The 23,912-nt window shown below is 38.6% G+C and overlaps 1 protein-coding gene across 27 annotated transcripts in view; it reads left to right on the top strand.

Moving 5' to 3' along the window:
* The window catches only part of LOC309665796 (uncharacterized protein), a gene marked incomplete at its 5' end in the record, with an annotated part of 60,504 nt that extends 38,659 nt beyond the window's left edge, over nucleotides 1–21,845 (top strand). For 17 of the 27 annotated variants that reach the window (XR_014266696.1, XR_014266697.1, XR_014266698.1 and 14 more), the window contains 2 exons: nucleotides 9,007–9,080; nucleotides 9,604–9,752. Coding sequence is in view for 3 of the 27 variants with exons in the window: in XM_082472522.1 (XP_082328648.1) it covers nucleotides 15,581–15,637; nucleotides 20,465–20,502 (95 nt within the window). The other 10 variants (XR_014266699.1, XR_014266702.1, XR_014266715.1 and 7 more) reach the window with 8 other exon arrangements.
* Nucleotides 21,846–23,912: the final 2,067 nt, after the last annotated feature.

Genomic DNA, 23,912 nt, shown 5'->3' with positions numbered 1-23,912 from the left:
TCCCAACCCCAAACTATATCTTGACATGTCACTACCCTCTGGGAAGCCACAAGTTACCGTAGCGAGAAGCAATAACCAGTTCTCTGAGACCTGGAAGGACCTGCCTTTCCTTGGTGGCAATTCCAGGTTTATTTACACACCCAACCCCAAAAAGAAAGAAGGCCAAAAGAGCATCTGTGTGCGCCTTATGCGTTTAAATGCTTGATGAATGCTTATACTTTTAAGGGTGGCCAAATGAGTACTTTGAGCCTTATCAATCTGGTTTAGCAATTCCTCCTTCCTTGGGGAGAAGATAGGGGTTGGCATAAGGTGGTTGGAGTGGCAGATATATCTCCTCTTCTATATCTGGATTAAGTTTAAAAAGATTTTTTTCCAAGTGGAAATGCTAGAACTCGTTTAAGGAACAGAAGTCTGAAGATAGGGAATATTTTGAACCCACCTTGTTCTGTGTTCCTCACCCTTTTGTCTTTCTGAACTGCTTTAATGTAATATATATATATATGTAACACAGATATAATGTGTATATATTACATTAAATACATGTGTATCTACATATTCATATATACCTTTTTCTTTTTTTTTCTTTAAGTAGATCTTGGGAAGTCCACATATAGATCTAAGTATATAACATGCTTGGTTATATGATGTCAGGAGTATTCTGATCTGTCTTGGGCCTTTTTCCAGTGCTAATGGCTAAGGTTCCATGAGCTGCCAGAACACCTCAGAAAGAAGATGAGGTCACTGGCTGAGACTCCCTTGCTCCCCACCCAGGACAATATTTCAGAATTGTAGATGAAAATCACAGTGTAAGATTTTTTCTCACCCATTTTCTTATATCATGGTGTTTACTATGGGAGGTTTGAATGGTAATTAGTGTAGTATTGAACTTTGAGGATATAATGAAATGTGGACAGGTTTTTAACCTATGTATGAACCTTTGCAGGAATGTTTGCCTTTGAGCCAGGATTGAACATCTCATTATTTATTCCCATGATGACAGTTGACTGTGAACTGCATAATAGTTCCAAAGATTCTGTCTGCCAGACTCTTGTCTATTTTCATAGTGTATTCAGAAGACTCTGAAAGGACCTGATACTTAGGAAGAAAGGGCTGGTTCAGTTAGTGGAGACTAGAGGCATTTGTTCATTTTCTGTTTGGGAATATTGCCATTATTTCACCAAGATGTTATAATAAAAAAGCTACTTACTCATTAAATGATAATGTAGTGTTTTCCCTTCAAAATGGGAAGACTGAATATAATTTTTTCTAAAGAACCCATTGTTAATGTTTTTTTTTTTTTTTTTTAATTTTATTTATTTATTTATTTATGGCTGTGTTGGGTCTTCGTTTCTGTGTGAGGGCTTTTTCTAGTTGCGGCAAGTGGGGGCCACTCTTCATCGCGGTGCGCAGGGCTCTCACTATCGTGGCCTCTCCCGTTGCGGAGCACAGGGTCCAGACGCGCAGGCTCAGCAATTGTGGCTTACGGGCTTAGTCGCTCCGCGGCATGTGGGATCTTCCCAGACCAGGGCTCGAACCCGTGTCCCCTGCATTGGCAGGCAGATTCTTAACCACTGTGCCACCAGGGAAGCCCCATTGTTAATGTTAATGATTTATAGGTCCCTTATAACTTTGCTTACTGCTGATGGGTCAGTAGTGAGGTCTGAAAGTCCAAAACTTTACTCCCATAATTATAGATATATTCCTTCCAATAATAATGGAAAAATTGTTTCTAAACATAATTTTATAAGTTTGTAAATGTAATTTTATAGGTAGTTGAATCATAATTAGGGCTCTGATGAATTATTCTATTTTGTTTGTTTCCATTTTATTTTATCAAGTTTTTTTTTTAAAGCTAGGTACATTTTTCCTCTATTATTGAGTATATTTCACCTTAGAAAGGGATAGTCACAGCTCTTTTATCCTAGAAGGAAGGGAGTAAAGAGGTTAATATTACAGGAAACAGGAGTAGATTGAGTTTTATGACCCTCCTTGTGACAAGGAGAGCCTAGAGCATATAGTACAAGGATGGAGCTACTCTTCCACGAAAGAGGCTATTTCTTGAGTCTGGTTTCAGATATCCCATCAGAAATAATGTTGTGAGCATACATGAGCACAGTACATAGTGAATATATATCTTCTCTACAGGAATAAAATTTTACATCAAAGACATATTTTCATGCTTAATTTTTGGTTCTATGCTCTATTTCAAAGCTCCGAAATGACTTTAAAATTATTTTTGACTAAAAGATTTAAAAGAAAAATTGTGCATCTCTTGAAGGTTAGAATCAAAGAGTACGTCAGGCACTGGGGAATCACTGCAGACAGTGGTAAAATGATTTCAGATCTACATCACAGAATTCTTATGCTTTGACTAAAACTAGATTGAGAGATGGTGGCATAATGGGAGGGGAGAGCAGATATTGTAAAACTCATCAAGGAGGCAACGATAACGGGACAGAAGGTTACTTTAAGAGGGGATATTTCATTCTCCTATCCTGAACATTCCAGAATAATGCTTTCTAGAGAATTTGCAAACAATTTATGAAGAATGACAACGTTAAGATGTCAGTGGTGACAAAGCTTAATACAAATCAGCATGGTAAAGGTAGTTGAGTAAATATGGAATATCCTTTAATACATAAAACAAAATTCCATGAGGGTTACCATGTCTAATTTTATGTTGTCATGAAAGGATGACAATAAAAAACAAATAACAAGGAGATAGACCCACTTACTATTCTTTCTTAATTTTGTTGCTGTTCCTTCCTGCAAATCCCCTCAAAAAGTGAATGATACCACAGCATGGCTTGAGATGTCTCAAGCTTTGCACTTCTTTCTCTCATTCCTCTTTTTCCCTTGGGCCAACATTATTTAATATTCTAGTTGTTTACCCCTTGAGTTAATTATCATGGGTTACAGAGACCAAGTTGTGCTATCTGTTGCATATCATTAAGTGGCTTCACTAAAACGTTAAATTAGGGCTTCCCTGGTGGCACAGTGGTTAAGAATCCGCCTGCCAATGCAGGGAACACGGGTTCGAGCCCTGGTCCAGGAAGATCCCACGTGCCACAGAGCAACTAAGCCCGTGCACCACAGCTGCTGAGCCCACGTGCCACAACTACTGAAGCCTGTGCGCCTAGAGCCCATGCTCTGCAATGAGAAGCCACCTCAATGAGAAGCCCATTGACACAGCTAGAGACAGCCCGCGTGCAGCAACGAAGACCCAACGCAGCCAAAAATAAATAAGATAAATAAATTAAAAACAAACAAAATGTTAAATTATATTAGGTGAAAAACATTTGTCCAGTCTGCTCATTTATCTACCATCCTTGCTAACTCTCTTTATGAAAAACCATCTATGCAAAGATCTTGATGAGGGAAGAGAAGAAAGTCTTATAGATTATAGATTTTATAAAAACACAGTTGATCAACTCCACCATTGTTGGCTCAGAGTGAACCCCTTGGTACTCAAGTAGAGTTTGAGTGAGCTTATGGCCAGAGCTTCACTGCCTTGACCTTCATGGAAACTATGATCACACTGGCCAGGGAACATATGCTAGTTTCCTGTTAAGATCGTGTTTGTTAAGCATCTGTTAGAAAGTTACTGGCTCAGCAGGAGTGCCTCTACGAAAGGGCTCCAAATTTATACTCTGTGTACTTGGGCGGGGCGCGCGTGGGCAGTCTCTGCGAGCGGCAGAAAAGGGTGGGAGTGAGGGTTGTTCGGAGGGTCATCTTCTGTGTCTGACCCTGGTCGCGCTGGCTTTACGCTCTTGACAGAGCTCTAGAATTGGGTCGGAGATCTATATCCGTCATGCGGTAGAGTTTCTTGTTTCCGGGCTCTGACGTCAGAGAGATCTGGATATAAATCCTGGGTCTGCTGCTTACTAGCTGTGTGAACTCTAAGCCTCAGTTTCCACATTTGTATTACTTTTTAGAGCTTTCGTGAGGATTACGTCAAGTCACGTCTGTAAAAGCACTCAATTAAGGCTGGTCATTGTTACTTTAGTGACATAAGGCAAAAGTAAAAATGCAAATCACGATGCTTCCATTTTTTCTTAAAGACTGGATATGAGCTATAGGGAATGGAGGATGAGTGTGTGACTGGAGATAGCATTGGGGTACCCCCTAGGATTTCCCATAGCTCCCGGGGTTCATGCTGCTCACTGGCTTTTCAGCTCTTCTTTGCTTCCTTCTGTTCCAGAGCCTGAGTTGTAAGAGTCAGAAATAATGGACTGGTGCGTAGGTAATACTGAGGCGGCACGTACATATCCTCCAGCCTATGAGATATTTGCTTCTCAACAGACATAGATTTCATAGTCCAAATAGTCATAGCATTTTGTAGTCAAAAGGAAGCCAGAGGCTGTAAATCGATCCTGCTCATTACTGAGTGCAGAGCAGAGATTCTGCGATTAACTGTGTTGAGGCTTCTAAAGGATACCAGACTAAAGCAAATAGAAAATTTACTAAACATGGTGTTATAGGTTGGATTGTGTCCCCCCCACCCCCAAATTCATATGTTGAAGTCCTAAATCCCCAGTACCTCAGAATGTGACTTTATTTGGGTATAGGGTGATTGCAGATGTAACTAATTAAAATAAGATGAGGTCATATTGGAGTAGGGTGGGCCCCTAATCCTATATGACCAGTGTCCTTAAAAAAGGGAAAATGTGGAGACAGACATGGGCACAGGGAGAACACCATGAAGTCCTGAAAGCAGGTATTGGGGTCATGCATCTGTAAACCAAAGAGCACCAAAGATTCCAGCAAACCACAGGAAGCTGGGAGAGAGACATGGAACAGAGTCTGTAGCACAGCCCTCAGAAGGAACCAAGCCTGCCCACACCTTGATCTTGGACTTACAGCCTCCAGAACTGTGATACAATAAATTTCATTTCAGCCAGCCAGTTTGTGGTACTTTGTTTTGACAGCGCTAGTAAAGTAATACACACAGGTAAAATTATTTCCGTTTCTCTGAAACAGGGCTGGGACTAGGGTGAAGCAAATGAAGCACCTGCCTCAGGCACGACATTTAAGGGGCACTAAAAATACCCTTCAGTAATGAATATGCATAACATCTTCATGCAGTATTTAAAAAATTGAAATTAATGCAAAAAAATCAATGCCAAGCAGAATATCAAAAGTTTAAATAGGGATGGGAACAGTGGTAGCTTCGTGTTGAGCATATCAGAGCCTGGGGCAAAAGGAATGAAAAATTAATAATAAGATCATATCTTTATTTAAACTTTTGATATTTTGTTCATCGTGGATTTTTTTGATACTTTTGATGTTCTAAAATATTATGTATCTTGATCTCTGAGGTTTTTGGCACCCCTTAAATTTTACATCTCACTTGCCTCGCCCTAGTCCTTGCCCTGCCTCAAAACCATCCACTGAGGATAGGACCCTACTTTCAACAGAGTAGGCTGAAACCTGTGTGATTCCCACATTCATCATTTTGTTGTTGGCCAGAGAAATGAAGAAAGAGTGCTTGCCAGATAGTTCCTCCTGTCTTTCATGTCATCTCGAACACAAAGATTAACATGAAATTCAATTTCTCAACTCCAAAGTGATTCCCTTGCTGTCACCCTTTCTTCAGTTCCACTTTATTCTCACATTAATTGTGGGCAAAACTTCAGTACCATTATTAATTCTGCTGTCTCTCTTGTCACCCATATCCAGTTGTTAAGTCAGGCTAATTCTTTCCCTATCTCCTAAGTAAAAAGGGCCTTATTGTGCTTTTGTAAAATAAATATTAAAGAATTCATTGAGATATACGATTTCATATATTTTAACAGGTATAGAGAAGAGAGTAAAAGATTATCAGTAATCTCACCATCCAGAGATACCTTTTCTCAGTATTGTAATGTACATTCTTCCAGACACTATACATTTGTGCTTGCAAATATGTTTTCAAAAATGGGATTACACTATGTATGTTTTTTGGTAGTCTTCTTGTTAATTGCCTTGTGAATTGTGTATGTCTTTTCATGTTCATAAATCTATGTGTAGAAAATAATTTTTAATGGTTTCATGGCATCCAAATAAATGGATGTACCTTCATGTATTTAACCAATATCCTGTTATAGAACATTAGCTTATATCTAGTTTTTACTACTTTACACAACACCATGATGAATATCTCTATACATGTACACTTAACTGATGATTTCTTTAGGCTAAATTATTAGAAGTAAAGTTATTGGGCCAAAAATGTACAGATTTTATTACTTTATTCCTATTGCTAAATTAACAAAATTTTGCTTTTACCATTGGTTTATGGAAGTGCCTCTTTCTCCTAGATCTTATTTGATGTTTTGAATATTTCACTTATTTTGTGAATTGCCTATTCATGTACTTTGTATATTCTCTCTTTTGGGTTGTTCATCTGTTTCAAAGTGGTTTTTTAAACACTTTTATTAAGGATATTGTTTGGATATTAAGTCCTAGTAATGTTATATACATATTGCTAATATTTTTCCAAGTTTACCAGTTGTCTTTTAACTTATGCTGTATTTTACCCAACCAGAAATGTTAAGTTTTATGTAATCAAAAATGTCAATATTTTCCTTTATTTCTTACTTTGGAATCATGCTCAGAAAATCCTTCTCCACCTCAGGACTATAAAAGAGTTTACCTAAATTTTCTTTTAGTACAGTCATAGTTTCATTTTTACAAGTACATTTTTAATCCATTTAAAATCCATGTAAAAGTTCTGATGATTCTTTCTGTCAGTTTCTTTCTAATCTTCCTGCTACTGACCTGTTTTGGGCCCTGTATGATTGTAGCCATCTCCTATTTCTTGTCTTTTTAAAATATATGTATTATTCATATGATCCTTTGGAAAAAAACATTCTGGAGACTGTCCATTGTTAGGAGAAAAAAAAAAACAAACCCTCAGAGCCCTCTAGCCAATTCTATTTTTCTAATCTTGGTTCTCAATCTTACCTCTCTACATGAGCTTTCTACTCAAGATGGGCTGAAATAATCCTTGTCTCCCAAACACATCTCCTTGCCTCCGTGCCTCTGTGTATGCTGTTCTCTCCTCATGAAATGCCCTGCCCACACCCAAGCCATTCTTTTTTTTTTTTTTTTTCAATAAATGAATTTTTATTTTTTATTTTTTTATTTTTGGTTACGCAGGGTCTTAGTTGCGGAAGGCAGGCTCCTTAGTTGTGGCTCTTGGGCTCCTTAGCTGTGGCATGCGAACTCTTAGTTCCCCAGCCAGGGATCGAACCCACATCCCCTGCATTGGAAGGCGGATTCTTAACCACTGCACCACCAGGGAAGTCCCCCAAACCATTCTTTAAGACACCTCCAGGAAGTTGTTTCTGGGCACACTGTTCACAGAACCCTTGCCTGTTTGTGAAACTCCTATGTCACTTATATGTTTGGGTCCTAGTTGTATGCTGGCTTGCTTTGTTATTTAACATTCTACTTGTGTGTTTTAAAGTCATAGATTTAAGGGTTTCAGAGTTAGGAGAGTCTCAAAATATGTCATCCAATGTGTTATCTGACATCAAAACCCTTCTACAATATTCTTGCTAGTCAATAAACTTCTATTTGATTACCTCCAATAATGGAGAACTCACTATATCCCATGACTGACCATGCCATTCCCAGTTACGTCTTAATGATTAGGAAAATCTTTTCTTATTAAAAGCCCTCAAATCTGCCTTCTTGTGTCTTTTACTCTTGGAGGGAGTTACGGAAAGAACAGTAAATGTAGGGTCTGGAAAAACTAGTTTTTAATCTTGACTCCACTCGCTAATTGTTTTGTGATCTTGGGCAAAATGCTCTACTTCTGTTGGGCTTCAGTTTCCTCACTTGTAAAAGAGGGCTGATACCTACTTCATATTGTGGTAAGAATAGCATTAACTGAGAATTAAAGTAATTAAATGAGGACATATATGAAAGTCTCTGGCATAGATCTTAGCACTGAGTGTTTGATAAATATTTATTGAATTAGAATTTGATTTATCTTCCGGAACCCTGCAGACAGAATCAAATCCTATAGGCTGATGTTACATACACTTTATGTAAGTCTTTTCTCCATCTAATGTCTCCAATTACTTGAGTTATTTTCTGATATCATGATTTCTTAGGTCCTGATGTCCACCCCCTTACTCTCCTCGTCACTCTCTTCTCAACATACTGCACTTTTTCAGCATACCCCTTAAAGGATGGGATTCTGAACTCTGGCAGGCACCCCCAAAGTCACCGAATCAGCATCCTATCATTCTATATATCAATTACAGTAGCTCTCGAACCTGGATATATATTAGAATCACCTGGGGAGTTTAAAAAAATACTGATGCCACCCCATCGCTTCTGTTTTAAAAGATCTTGAGTGACAACTGAGCACTGACACGCTTTAACAGCTGGTCAGGTGATTCTAATGTGCACAGGTCTATAAATTCCTTGAGAACAGATTTGCCATCCCTATTTGACATGCTTGGAGTCAGAAATGTTTCAGAATCAGATTCCCCCACCCCCACCTTTTGAAAAGGTAAAATGGTGCATAAATCATTAATATGAAATAGGCTTGGTGGGTCTGGATCTTTCCCTTGCAGTCAAATACATAAATATTTTGACAATGACATACCTAAACATTCAAGTTGAGTGGAAACTGTAAAGACCATAAATAGCCTTGTGTTAGCTGAGATCTAGTTTTGCAGCCAAATGAATTTTGGCACAAAATTTCAGAAGAAAATTGCAGTTTTGAGAACTTCCAAATTGTAGATAAGGGATCGTGGGTCAGTCTTTAGTGGTATCTTTTTAGCATTTAGCCTGGTGCGCTGCCCAAACCTGTGAGCTTAACACGTATTCGGTGAATGAATGAATGAGACAAACTTTTCTATGTGTTAACTTTAGAGCTATTAGTATATTTCCTAAAGTCAGTTTTCCTCCAACAAAGAGTGCCTTTGGACCTTAAAACTTGAAATAAGCTAATTTGAAAGTCACGGAAAGAGAATAAGAATCAGTTTGTTTTGTTTTTTGTCATCTCAGGATTTTTATACTGGAAATATATACATATCAAATGACTGAAGACAGATGGAGAGCTTTTCTTATATGGGATTGAAGTAAGTGAACCAGTAAATGTTTTTTGCCTATTATGTGCAAAGCATTATAACATATTCTGTAACAATTGAGGAACGGATTAGAGCACAGCTGGAAAAATCTAAGTTGCAGTGAGAATCACAATGAAGGAATCTGAAGAATATTTTGACTTTGAATGACCAACACTGTAAGTCTAATGTCTAATCAACATTAAACAAGGTAGAATGGCAGGAGTTTACACATATTAACACAGTTAAATTGTAAGAATCAGCAAGCGTCAATCAATTAACCAATCGGTCTCCAGTTCTCTTTGCTTTCAAAGTAGAAAGTCTCTGAAGAAATGAGATCTGTGTAGACATTTAGCGCAGACTGGGGTTTAAGAGGAGGCATTGGAGTGGCATTAAGATGGTGGTCTTTACTGAGTGGTTCCCTGAAACATTTTTACCAGGAGGAATCTATTTCCTAACTTAGACATTGTATTAATCAGGGTTCTCCAGTGAAACAGAACCAATAGGATGCATATATATTCTGATTATGTGTGTACAGAGATTTATTATAAGAACTTGGCTCACGCGGTTACGGAGGCTGGCAAGTTCAAAAATCTGCAATGTGGGCTGGTACACCCAAGACCCAGGAGAGCCGGTGATGCAGATGAAGTCCAAACCCAGTCTGCTGGAGGATTCCCTTTTCCTTGGGAGGTGAGTGTTTCTGTTCTGTTCAGGTCTTCAACTGATTGGATAAGTCCCATCCACATTTTGGAGGGCAATCTGCTTTACTCAGAGTTCACCAATTTAAATATGAATCACATTCAAAAATACTCTTCAAGGTGATACATAAAATTAACCATCACAGATATTAATGCAAAACAACCTCCCCTCATCTCAATATTTAACTTTAATTGATTACAGTTAGATTTGACTATAGTTAGAGGTTTTTTTTTTCAGAGTCCCAAATGCATATTGCTTTATTTCATAGATTTGTTTTTTTTTTTTTTTTTTTAATATCTGCACGTGTCTACCAAGCTCCCAGGAGATGCCAGTGCTCCTGGTCTGAGAACCATACTTTGAGGACTCAGGGGCACTATTTTATGCTCCTACCTTCAGAGGGAAGCAGTGTATAGCAGAGACAAAGAAATCTTTTCCTGAGTTCTGAGTTTCAAAAGTTTAGGTCTTTGGGGGAAAAGGGAAGAACTTAGGAAAAAATGTAAAGATTGGAGAGAAGTCATGATACAATTGGACTGGATTGCAGAGAAAATCAGTGTCCCTAAGAAGACCCCTTCTCCCTCCTACCCTCCCCCCACCCCCTGGTTGGGAGAAGCAGAACTCCAAGAGAAATGTGGGGAATCTGTGGGGAGTTATAAGATTCATTCATGCCAGGTAGGTGGGAATTTATAAAGGAAATTAATTAGCCCATGTAAGATGTGTTTCATAAGTTTTTTTTTTTTAAACTATGTTAATGATTTGTTCTGTGCTTACTCTGTTCTAGGCAGGGGCCAGCCAGGAGTTTTATGTATTTTATTATTTCATCCTCACAACAACCCCATGAGCCATGGGGTAGCTACTTCTATTATCTACATTTTCAGCAGAGGTTCAGTGATGTAAGGGGTGTCCTGCCTATCCCATGGTTAATAAGTAGAGGACCCAGGATTTCTGATGAGATTTTTGTGGGGATTAAGTGAATTGATATTTGTATCTGTGAGCCAACTGTGCCTGGCCCATAGTAAATATTATATAAATGTTAGCAATTATTGTTATGATTCCTTGATTTAGATTTTAGAAGATCCTCTCCCAGTTCTTTCTCTTCTACGGACAGAGCTAGAGTTTTCACCTCTTTCTACCCCTTCTGCCAAAAGACCTGAGACCTGTGTTCACTCCTTCTCTAGCAGAGCCAAGAGACTGGTGGAGAAAACTTCTGTATTGAACATGATTTGTAGGAAGTAAGAAGACAGGGGAAGCAGCTTTTCAGAATATGGAGAGAATTGGCGACACCAGTAGGGTGAAATGAGGACCATAGGTATTGTTGGAGAGAAGGGAGAGAGCACCGAAAGAGCCCTGTGCTTGGCCTCCTTTCTCCAGAGGCCCCAGCTAGCAAAGAGGCCTCCCCCATCTAAGTACAGCCATCCCTTGGTACCCCCTGGGGATTGGTTCCAGGATTCCCCACGGATGACAAAAATCCACTGATGCTCAAGTCCCTTATATAAATAAAATGGCATTGTATTTGCATGTAACCTATGCATAACCTCCCCTATAATTTAAATAATCTCTAGGTCACTTATAATACCTAATACAATGTAAATGCTATATAAAAAGTTTCTGGTATGCAACAAATTCAAGTTTTGCTTTTTTGAACTTTCTGGAATGTGTTTTCCCAAATATTTTCCATCCATGGCTGGTTGAATCTGTGCATGTGGAACCCTCAGATATGGAGGGCTGACTGTAGTGCAAAGGAATGAGGTAGTTGCATTGGAGGCTCAGTGACAAATCCTGTGTCCTTCACTCCCTCGTCCTCTACAATTGGCACTTTTCACTTGAACCATTGAATAAAGAACTGCTGAAACTATCCTTAGGGTCTAGTGGTTGTATGCAGTTGACCCTTGAACAATATGGGTTTGAACTTCGCAGGTCCTCTTATAGGTGGATTTTTTCAGCAGTAAGTGCTACAGTACTATTCCATCTGAGGTTGGTTGAATCCTCGGATGTGGAACTGGGGATATGTAGTAGGAACTGCGGATAATGGAGTTATATAAGTCATACTTGGATAATGCAGTGCCCCTCAACCCTGTGTTGTTCAAGGGACAACTATGTTTTGCTTGAGCATAGGCGGAAGAGGAGGTAACTGGAGCACGGGAGGTGGTAGGTCCTTTTTATATGGTCACAGGCAGACTGTCAAGCATCAAGAGCAGACAGCTAAAGTCAACAATAGGCCAGAACAATGAGGAAGAGCTTTTCATTTTATATTCTTCACCTGGATAACTGAATACTGGTGTACCTGATAGACACATATAGACAAATTTGCATGAACTAATGAATTCTGCTTTTTGCGTATAAGCCAGTTTGAGTTAGGTTTCTGTCATTTCTAGCCACAAAGAATCCTGATTGATCATGCCACATAATTTGAGAAATTAATTTTTTTTTCTGTTAAATACAAGGAACCTGAAGAACTGAAGAAGTAGTAGATTTCATTTCCCTGATTTTAACAGGCAAAGGCTCAGGCGGTATTCTGGATGGACTAATTAAAAATGAGATGAATCAGGATTTTGACACCAGAGTCATTCATGGAGGGTATTAGTATTTACACATATCTAAAGCTCTAAGTGTAAAGGCTGAATTGGAACTGAGGGTCAAAACTTCTTTTGTTTACCCTCATGGAAGTCTGCCTCTAAAGAGAGAGAATGTGCTGATCCTATTGGCGTCATGCATTTCTAGTTATATGGCAATTTAAAAAACTGTATAATACTAAGTGGGCATTTGGTTTTTAATGCTTCAGTCTCCTGAATTCATTAATATGAGTCTACCCTTGGGAGATGGCAGTATACCAGTTACTTAGCTATTGTCATTTCGCTCCACATTTAACCTATTTTAGTCTGCTCTGTGATGATGTAGCTGGGGCTTTGCAAACTACATTTCCCAGAATCCTTTGCCTGCCAGCTTCCTTGAGTAGCAGGCCTTTCAAAGAAATTGGAAGTTAGGAGGAGCAGAGAAGGGATTATCATCCTGTGGGTTTGCTATTCCCGTTAATAAGGCACCTACATGGGCATTTCGTTCCAGGCTCCAGCTTCTTTGGGTATTTTGCTCCTTTGTCTGCTGAGAGATTCCTGGAGCAGCCAGGTCTCCCTCCTCTGAGCTTCTAGGCTCTGATAATCTAAACTCTCCTTTGTATTTCCCTAGCCTAAGGGGTGGTAGCTATAGTTATTATCTCTGTGTTACCTCAGTGTTTCAGTGTTTTTGCCCTTTCAGCCCACCAACACCTGTGTAACCAATTCCTTATATAATATTTAATTCCCTCTTGCAATATTTACTTTGGTGTCTGTTTTCCTAACTAGATCCCGACCTGTAGTAATAGAAATGGTCCCAGGAAACATATCCGAAAAGGTGGAATTCTGGAGCTGGTTCAATTATGTTCTTGGCCTTGAATTACTTCTTAATGCCTTGGCAATAAAAAATGAGTTGTTAATAGTCCATGACATGCACTAGTATCATGATTAATTAAATGATCTCTTGTGGTTGATTATGATGAAGTGTTTGCTGAAGCAAACATCTTGGATACCAAGTGGCTGTCATACATATCTTTTTGGTTGTAGTGAAAACTATGAAATCTAGAAGGTAGGGTAACTCCTTGATTGAACTGATGAGCTTACTGAGAGAAAATGATAAATTCAGACCTTTTAACTCTCAGCTAGACACTGTTGGAGATTCAGAGAGTTTCTATAGCTCTCCTAAAAGAATCTTTTACTTTCTGTAGCCACTAAGCTGACTTTGCTGAAGATCAGGCCATAATTTAATTGGTTGCAGAATTACAATAAAAGTTGGATTTATAAAGTGCCAATCTGTTACTTGAAAGTTAAGACATTGATTGGGAAGGAGTGGGACCTGGAGTGGGGTACCTGTATGAATTCAGATGGAGCAGAGAGTCTAGAACCCCTGAGTTTTTCTGAGCCTCCTTTACTTCCTGCTGTAACTGAGGAAACTGGCTTTCCCTTATTCCAAGGTCCTGTAATAACCTCACCTAAGTTGGTTGCAGTAAAAAAGGATGCCTAGCCTTGTCAAGACCCACCAGCACCATCTCTGATGACCTCTACAACTCAAGTCAGAACAAGTACAGGGGATGAGTACAAGGAGAGTGTAGCTGTTCCTGAACTCAGGTCTGGCTGCTTGCTGCTTGAAAATCAATACCCAAGAGAGAGGCAAATGTTGGTAGAAAGGAAAGTTGCTTTTAATCAGAATGCTGACAATCTGAGGAGATGGTGGACTCAGTGTCCCCCAAAAACCATCTCCAGAGATTCTATTCAGCCATGAAAGCTATTAAAGAGAAAAAGGGAAGTAACCTCAATTAATCATTGAGGTAGGGGGTCAGAGTCATCGCCATCCCCCACCGCGTGCAGCCTTGCGTGCAGGCTTGTCGACTTCTTGTGATCTTTAGATGCTATCTTGTTCACACAGTTTATTCACGAGATTACTGAAGGGGAAGCTAGGGAAGAGACCTGGTCCTCTGTTAATTACTTATTCTTCATTTCTACTTCTTTGATCTATGGAAAAGACCAACAAGTTAGGCAAAGTATTGTGTGATCAAAAGATTTGAAAGGTGTGCTAGGGCCGGAGGTGAGTAGAGCATGGGGGCGCCTGGTTTAAGGTTAATGACAAGACCAAGGGGCCTCCTGCAGAGAGCTCTTTCCTGCAAAGGGCGCTTTCCTGCCAAAAGCTGCTTACATAGCTATGCTCAAAAGAATTGCAAAATTTGCTTTTATATACTGGCAGAAACTTGGTGAATTTATGTGGGAATGGATTTTCTGCTTGTTAGATTGAGATAGATGGACTATAACATTGGATTAGGCTAAGTTTATTGATATGAATTCACAGAAAGCCTGGATTTAATGCATTGGTTCAAGCAACCGGAAGTGGCTGTAACAGTTTGCTTGGTTGATTGAATGAAACTTGGACTCAGTGGTTGTCTACATTCATTGAGGTTGAGATGTCAGAATTTCCAGGCCTAATGTTAAGGAAGAAATTCAAAGTTTTAGGGAGGTGGGAACTTTGGAGCGGATTAATCATATGCAGTCTCATACTGCCCTGCTCCCTCCACTGTAATGTTAGAGAACGCCCAGTGATTACTCCCTTCACTAAGGCATTAAGAAATATATTAGTGAGAGGAGCTCCAGCATCTATAAAAATAACTGTGTGACTGTGATGGCTGTTCTCTGGAGGCTAGGGATGAGGGATTCAGAATGCTTTGACACACTTTACACAGGAAAACACTGAGGGCCCCCCAAAATTTAAGTTTGTTGGGAGTAGATGTAGAACAAGAGCCCGTGTATATTGATTTCCGGTCTGAGACTTCTTTATTAAACTTCATTTAGACCAAAATTCATCACATTGTTTTGGTGTGCACTTCAAGACTCAAGACCACTTTGATTTTACACATTTATATTCTTGCATACTTGTTTTCTCTCTCACATTTGACCCATGGGTAGAAAATCCAGAGACAATCCCATAACATGCAAAAACAAAAATTGCAGTCCATTACAGTAACTCTGCTGCATGCATGTTTATGCTGCTTTCAAACTCCAAAGGCAGAGTTGAGCAGTTGCAACAGAAACCTTATGACCTGCAAAGCCTAAAATGTTTACTCTCTGGCCCTTTATGGAAAAAGTTTGCCCACCCCTGCTCCAAAAATGAAAACATTGCAGATAAAGCTTAAGTTCTTCATGATCACCCTTCTTTTTGTCAATATAAATTCAATAATATTATGTTTTCATGTTGGTAGATTACTTGTAGATTTAAATAATCTATGATTTCTCTGTCATTAGGAAAGATGGGGCAAAGTTCTCAGAAGACAGAGCAGAATGACTGTCTCCTAAAGAAAGGTAGGCTACTTGGTCTCCCTTTTCACAGCATATTTTAAGGATTATAATTACTACAGAGAACTTTTACAGATCACTGATGCAAAGTTGCCTCCTGATGATTAAGAGGTGACTTTATTTTTTCAACTATTGACATTCACTACATTAAAAAAAGAAAAAAAAAACCTTTCCTCACTAATTTTTTAAGGCCTGATAATTTGTCAAATTTAATACACATTCATTATGTAAAATTGGAAAAATATAAAAAAGTAGAAAGAAAAAACATATAACTCTCTAGACCAACCACCTAAAGACAACCATTGTTAATTTGGTTTCTTTCTTAGCATTAATTTTAATTGAAAAATGCTCAATGAATAGAAAGAAAAAGTTGACGCATCATTATTTTCTGGCTGTTTGTAGCTTAGCTTCAAATGTAATATTTATAGACTATTTAGTCAATAAATAATTAGTTGTCACCTGCCTCTTTTTACCTTGTGAAATGTAAGATTGCATGTATTTTCCAAAAGTCAAGAAAAACCTATTCATATCTAAGACAGGCCATTATTTCCTAAATTACTGAAGTCACCCTGGAGATGAAGTTGTTTTGAGATGACTGATTTTTTTCATTATCCCACCAGCCTGAATATTTACTGCTGTGATCCTTTTTCACCATTCACACTTAAAAAATCTCTCAGGAAAAGGGAAACATAAAAAGCCCCTAGGATCCTTCTCCATTTCAGTGCCTCTGTCACCAAGTGCCCTTGTCTAGCCTCTTGTCTCCCGTGGGAAAATCCACTGTGGCTGCTCAGTCAGATGTGTCTTCTGGAGAGATGCCATGATGGAGTGCTTCCTGATAATGTCTGTCTGAAGACCTGTTTCACACACTTCTTCTCAAGGGATTAAACGGATATACTGGCTGAATCATAGTTTGATTCTTATGTCAGCCTTGCTTTTCTTCCCCAGGATTACCTTAACATTTTAAAAGAAATCTTCAGGGGTTTCCCTGGTGGCACAGTGGTTAAGAATCCGCCTGCCAGTGCAGGGGACACGGGTTCGATCCCTGGCCCGGGAAGATCCCACATTCTGCGGAGCAACTAAGCCCGTGTGCCACAACTACTGAGCCTGTGCTCTAGAGCCCGTGAGCCACAACTACTGAGCCCACGTGCTACAACTGCTGAAGCCTGTGTGCCACAACTACTGAAGTGTGCATGCCTAGAGCCTGTGCTCCACAACAAGAGAAGCCACCGCAATAAGAAGCCTGCGCACCGCAACCAAGAGTAGCCCCCACTCGCCGCAACTAGAGAAAGCCTGCGCACAGCAACAAAGACCCGATGCAGCCATAAATAAATAAATAAATATATAAATTTATTAAAAAAAAAATCTTCAGGGAACACTAGATTGGTCTCCTAGTATAGCTGCTGAAACAAATTACCTCAAATTTAGTGGCTTAAAATGACACAAATCTATTATCTTACAGTTCTGGAGGTCAGGAGTCTGAAATAGTTCTCACTAGACTAAAATCCAGGTGTTGGCAGGACTGTGTTCTTTTCCAGAGGCCCTAGGGGAGCATCTGATGTCTTGCATTTTCTAGTGTCTAGGCGTCTCCCACATCCCCTTCCATCTTCAAAGCCAGCAATGGCCTGTGCGGTCTTTCTCATAGTGCATCACTCTGACACTGACACTCATGTGTCTCTCACATTTAAGGTCTCTCATGATTACATTGGGCCCACCCTGGATAATCCAGGATAATCTCCCAGGTCAAGATCCTTAACTTAATCACAGCCACAAAGTCCTTTTTGGCATCTAAGGCAACATGTTCACAGGTTCTAGGGATAAGGACATGGACATCTTTCCAGTGGGGTACATCATTCTACCAACCACAAATACTGTAACTCAAAAGAGTGGATAATGTCTGAAATGGGACAGAATCACTGGGGAGATACTGTTTTCCTTTTGCTATTTCTCAGTCATACTAGTTTACTACTTCAGCTGTTGTAGTGTAAAATACCTTTCAGGAGTAAAATTATTATTCTTGCAAGCCCTTTTTCAGGGCTGGCCCAAGGCAAAATGGTGATGTAATTTGTCTGACCTGTCAAATTTTTTCCTTCCAGTTTTACTTATCCTTTCCCAGAACTCTGCTCTCTTCTCTTACCCTCAGTCTTAGGTTAATCCTGATAAAATATTTTGTAATAGGAGCTAAAGAAATGACCCTCCTGAGGATATTTTCACATTATAAAAAGGTTTCAAAAATCCAAAGACTTAAAGACACAGAGTGGAGCTATAGGTTCCAAAATGATCCGTAATAGGCTGATAGTAAATTATATTCAAATGTTTGTTCATTATGTGCTTTGCTTGTCACTGCGAGGGTTCAGAGTAAAGCTCAGTTGCCATTCTCAAGGAGTTGATAGTCTGGTCAATTTAAAATTCATATTCTTGCATCAGAGGACTTTCAAACCACCCATGTAGGTTCTAGTCCTTTGTAGCTATGTTATCATTGACAAACATTAGGATTTGAAAACTGGGATTTTTTTTTTAATGGAATTGCTATAGACCTATATTTACCAATGGTTGCAAATTTACTAATACAATCGACCCTTGAACAACACCGGGGTTGGGGCGCTGACCCTTCACCCACTCAAAAATCTGCTTACAGTCTGCCCTCCATATGCACGAGTTCTACATCTGCAGACTCAACCAACCTTGGATCGTGTAGTACTGTAGTATTCACTGTTGAAAAAAATCCATGTATAAGTGGACCTGTGCCTTTCAGACCTGTGTGTTCAAGGACCATCTGTACAGTGTGCCAATAAAACGAAGGCTTCAAGTTTCCTATGTCTTCTGATAGAAGAAGTGGGGGGAGAACGGGATGAGATATAAACCTTAAATTTGCCAGTTTACAATATCTTCTGGTTTAAATATTTTCTTCTGATTGGCTCAGATTCTTAGATTTAAAACTTATTTCCCCTCCTTCTATACCTTTCCAAAATGGTATCTGGACACCAAACAAACCTACCTTGCGCTCCAGAAGGACATACTATCTCTATCTTTCAAGACTGCTCTCTACACAAGCATCCCAGAAAAGATAGCCTCTGCTTACATGATGTAAAGAAACACAAAAATAAATGGGGAATTGTCTCCCAATGCACGCATCCTTAACCATAACAATTAAATTTCCCAGCTCAGCCTTAAAGGTAGAAGGGGTATTCGTTCTACATTATGGAAGAAACTATGCTCAGAGTCTTAAAGCCTTGACTAAAGTTATAAGAGCTTTGGAACTACCAGAAACTAGGGATTATTATGAATAAAATAGTTTGGTTTGATATCTGCCAAATATTTCCCGAATTATCTATTGACTTTACATTTGTATATCTTTCCTATTTAAAATTTAGGAAGACCACAACTACATGGTGCTTGTAACACACAGATACGGTCTTGACTAGGACAATCGCAATCTAAAGACTGCATTTACCTGAATTCTCAAAATTTCTTTTAGGAATATTTTACAGCTCTGTTTGGTGTTTTATTTTGACATGTACACTGTCAGGGAGTAAGGTGGTTCATGCTATTAGGGTAATTAACATTAGTTGCTAACAAACAACTCCCAAGTTTCAGTGACATAATACAACAAGTTTTGTTTCTTACTCACGTCACAGACCAAAGCAGGTCAGATGGCTCTCCCAGGGGTTCTCTCCTACAATGCTGAGTCAGGGATCCAGGCCTGTTTCATCTGGTTGTTCTGCTTTCCAGTAGGGCCTCCAGAGTCCTTGAGTGCCCTCCATTCGGTCAGCTAACTAGCAAAGAGGGTTGAGGACCAGGTGGGATATTATAGGGGTCAGGCCAGAAAGTGAGGTATATGACGACCCACATTTCACTGGCCAAAAGTAGTTACATGGCCTGACCTAGATGCAAAGAGTAGGGAAATGTGACCTTCGTATTGTCTCTGTCATGTTCTTTAATAAGAATCTATAAGTCAACATTATTTATTGATGATCAGCTTGGTGCATATCATTGTATTAGGTAATATGAAAGTAAAAAGACAGTCAAAATTTCCTATGCATGGATATAAAGAATGGATTAAGGCAAGAAGTCTTTTTGACTCATTCTGTTAAATAAATGATTTAGTAGTAGGGTGAATCCAAAGCTCCATTGTGAGTTAGTTGTTTAGAAATAGGGGCACATTTGACTCCCAGAAATAGTGTATAAATTATGGTGTATGTATTAGATAACATGTATTCCAGGTTCAAATTTCAGATGCCCAGATCACTGGTAGCGACTGCAGACTGCTTTCCCATGTTCAACAGCTGAAGAGGGCAAACCTAACCAGTCATAAGAACTTGTGTATAACAAGTTAATTTTTTTTCATAAGCATAAAAAAGGTACTGCATGTGAAGCAGTCAGTGACATCTTAAAGGAGGATGGAGTTGGGACTTGGGATTTGGGTTCTGAGAAAACTATATAAAAGAACAGGAAACAAATGACAGGACACGATGATTATCATCCAATTGGCAAGGGCTGCTATATAAAGTACGAGGGGAAAGGAACTAGCATAATTATTATGTAGTGATGTTAATAGACAAAGAAAACAAGTTAGAATTCCCGTGACCTCCATTTTGTTGCAACAGACATAAATATATTTTCAAAAGACCTGGTGACCTTGTAATTATGGAATGAAAGCAAATTAAGCACCTGCGTGCCTTCTGAGGTCCAATTTTGCTCACCCTTCACCACCCCCATTTGTATTTATAAATGATTCAGATGTTTAGATAGCACAATGATGGTAGTAGGGAGCTGATATTTGTGGAATGCCTGTTATATGTTGAGAACCATAAGGTGCTTTTGTTTTTTTTTTAGATAAGTTTACTGTTTTAATTCTCACGAGGATGCTCTGAGGCAGGCATGATTACCCCTGTTTTAACAGAAGAGAAAGCTGAAGCCCAGTGAAGCTGCATGACTTGATGAAGGACACGTGACTAATTGCGGAACTGGAACTGGAGAGCAAGTCTTTGGACTTTTTTTTTTAATTGCTTTGCATTGTAATGGTGACATGAATATAACATTATTATAATCTCTGGTTGATATTTTACACATTTTATAAAGCCATGTAAGGGAGAGTAAAAGATTGCTTGCTGGAACTCCACAGAAGAGGTAAAACAAAGAAAGGTGAAATATTGAAATGTATTGATTTTGATCACAGAATGGTAGATCTCACTCTACCATTCATACTCTCATTCTCTTTCTCTTCCTTTCTGATTTATATCTCATCAGTTTCTGGAGAAGGATTGATGGAGGCTCTTTGGTTGACTCCCAGGAAAGTAATATATAGTGAAACTATTTTCACAGTTTAGCAAAGTACATTGGTTGCCTTCATATTGTGAAGAACCAACAATACTGATAAATGAAAAAACCATGTAGGTAGTACATGCTTTTATGCTTTATGTGAATGGAGTCACATTATAAGCATTTTCCATAGCCTGCTTTTTGGTTTAAGATTATGTTATTAGGATTCATCCCTATTGTTTTGTGTAGGTGTAGTTTAATTTTTACTGTCGTATGTGAAATTCCATTGCACATATGTACCACAATTTGTTTATCCTTTGTATTGTTGATAGACATTTGGGTTGTTTCCAGGTTTTTGCCATAACAAGTAAATGCTGGTATGAATGTATGCAATGGTACATGTATGTATCCTGGTGCATGTATGCAAGTGTCGCTGTAGGGGATATATATTCTTAGGAGTATAATTGCTGGGTCAACTTTATTAGATAATAAAGTTGCATCAACTTTATCAGATAATGTCGTAGTGTTTTTCCAGAGTGAGTTTTATATCAGTTTACACTCCAAACAGCCATGTAAAAGTTTTGTTTGTTCCACAACCACTTTTTATACTTATTATTGTCATTTTTTTACTTTTGCTAATCTGGTAGCTCAGTGTAATTTTAATTAGTATACTTCAAGTACTAATGAGATTAAACACTGTTTCTTATGTTTTTTGGTCATTCTTGTTTCTACTTTTCTGTTACTTTCTAGGATCTTTGCCTATTTTCTATTGGGTTGTCTTTTGATCATTGATTTGAACACGTGTTGTTGTTTTTTTTAAAACATATCTTCTGGATACTAATCATTTGATAGTAATTTGTGATGCAAATCTTTCCTTTCAATTTATGATTTATCTTTTTCATTTTTAAAATAATTTTTTTGGGTAAACACAAGTATTAAATTTTAATGTAGTCAAGTTTATCATTGTTTCTTGTATAACTTGTGTTTACTGTGTCTTAGTTAAGAAACCCTTTCTATCCTAAGGTTGTAGAGATAATCTCTTATATCTTCTTCAAAAATGTTTTATTTTTCATTTTAGCATTTTAACCATTTTTAAAAATTTTTAAATTTAATTTAATTTTATTTATTTTTAAAAATTTATTTATTTATTTATTTATATTTATTTTTGGCTACATTGGGTCTTCATTGCTGCACGCGGGCTTTCTCTAGTTGTGGTGAGTGGGAGCTACTCTTCCTTGTGGTGTGCGGGTTTCTCATTGTGGTGGCTTTTTTTGTTGCAGAGCACGGGCTCTAGGCCTGCAGACTTCAGTAGTTGTGGCACGCAGGCTCAGTAGTTGTGGCACGCGAGCTCTAGAGTGCAGGCTCCGTAGCTGTGGTGCACAGGCTTAGTTGCTCCGCGGCATGTGGGATCTTCCTGGATCAGGGCTCGAACCCGTGTGCCCTGCATTGGCAGGCAGATTCTTAACCATTGCGCCACCAGGGAAGTCCTGAATTTTATTTTATTTATTTTTTTATACAGTAGGTCCTTATTAGTCATCAATTTTATACACATCAGTGTATACATGTCAATCGCAATCTCCCAGTTCATCCCACCCCCACCCCCACCCGCATGGCTTCCCCCCCTTGGTGTCCATATGTTTGTTCTCTACATCTGTGTCTCAACTTCTGCTCTGCAAACTGGTTCATCTGTACCATTTTTCTAGGTTCCACATACGTGCATTAATACACGATATTTGTTTTTCTCTTTCTGACTTACTTCACTCTGTATGACAGTCTCTAGATCCATCCACGTCTCAACAAATGACCCAACTTCGTTCCTTTTTATGGCTGAGTAATATTCCATTGTATATATGTACCACAACTTCTTTATCCATTCGTCTGTCGATGGGCATTAAGGTTGCTTCCATGACCTGACTATTGTAAATAGTGCTGCAATGAACATTGGGGTGCAAGTGTCTTTTTGAATTACGGTTTTCTCAGGGTATATGCCCAGTAGTGGGATTGCTGGATCATATGGTAATTCTATTTTTAGTTTTTTAAGGAACCTCCATACTGTTCTCCATAGTGGCTGTATCAATTTACATTCCCATCAACAGTGCAAGAGGGTTCCGTTTTCTCCACACCCTCTCCAGCATTTGTTGTTTGTAGATTTTCTGATGATGCCCATTCTAACTGGTGTGAGGTGATACCTCATTGTAGTTTTGATTTGCATTTCTTTAATAATTAGTGATGTTGAGCAGCTTTTCATGTGCTTCTTGGCCATCTGTATGTCTTCTTTGGAGAAATGTCTGTTTAGGTCTTCTGCCCATTTTTGGATTGGGTTGTTTGTTTTTTTAACATTGAACTGCATGAGCTGTTTATATAAAAAATGTTTTATTTTTCAATACACGATTTTCTTGATATATATGGTGTGCTTTAGGAATATAATTTATTCTTTTCTATATGGTTAACCAATTAGAATCCTTACATTCTCCACCAAATTGGGGTGCTAACACTGTCATATATCAGGTTTCATGACTTGTATAATCAAAAAGCCCTTTTCTTAGATCAGATTCAACAACATTTTATTATATGGTTATGATTAAATATATTTTCATTGAAAAATAAAGTGTGGCTTAGGTGGGTTAATCTAGATCTGCTGAGCAGCAAGCAGGAAAGGTGTAAAAGAGAGCACTGAGGCAGGGAGACCAGTTAGGATTTTACCACAAGTTCAAGAAAATGAGGTTCTGAATCATGACAGTGATATGACAGTGGAAAGGACAAAAATGTGAGAAAACTTGCAGAAAACGAACTGACTGTATTTGGTAAATAATTGAATATGGAAAGTAAAGTAAGGTAAATGTTAAGTGTGACTACAAGTTTTGAGATTGGATGACTCAGGTTTTAGGAAAAACAAGATTATTTCAATGTTAAATTTACTAAAATTGATACAGCTAGAGGTCACTGAGGTAGAAATTTAGGAAGTTTTTGTATATAGTTAGGTTAAATCTGTTGGAGGGATACTTTTAATAAACTTTGTTGG

Source organism: Balaenoptera physalus, assembly GCF_965194825.1.
Source record: "Balaenoptera physalus genome assembly, chromosome: 8".
NCBI classification, from domain to species: domain Eukaryota; kingdom Metazoa; phylum Chordata; class Mammalia; order Artiodactyla; family Balaenopteridae; genus Balaenoptera; species Balaenoptera physalus.
Note: the sequence above shows the minus strand (reverse complement) of the source record. Positions and strands in the feature narration are given on the sequence as shown.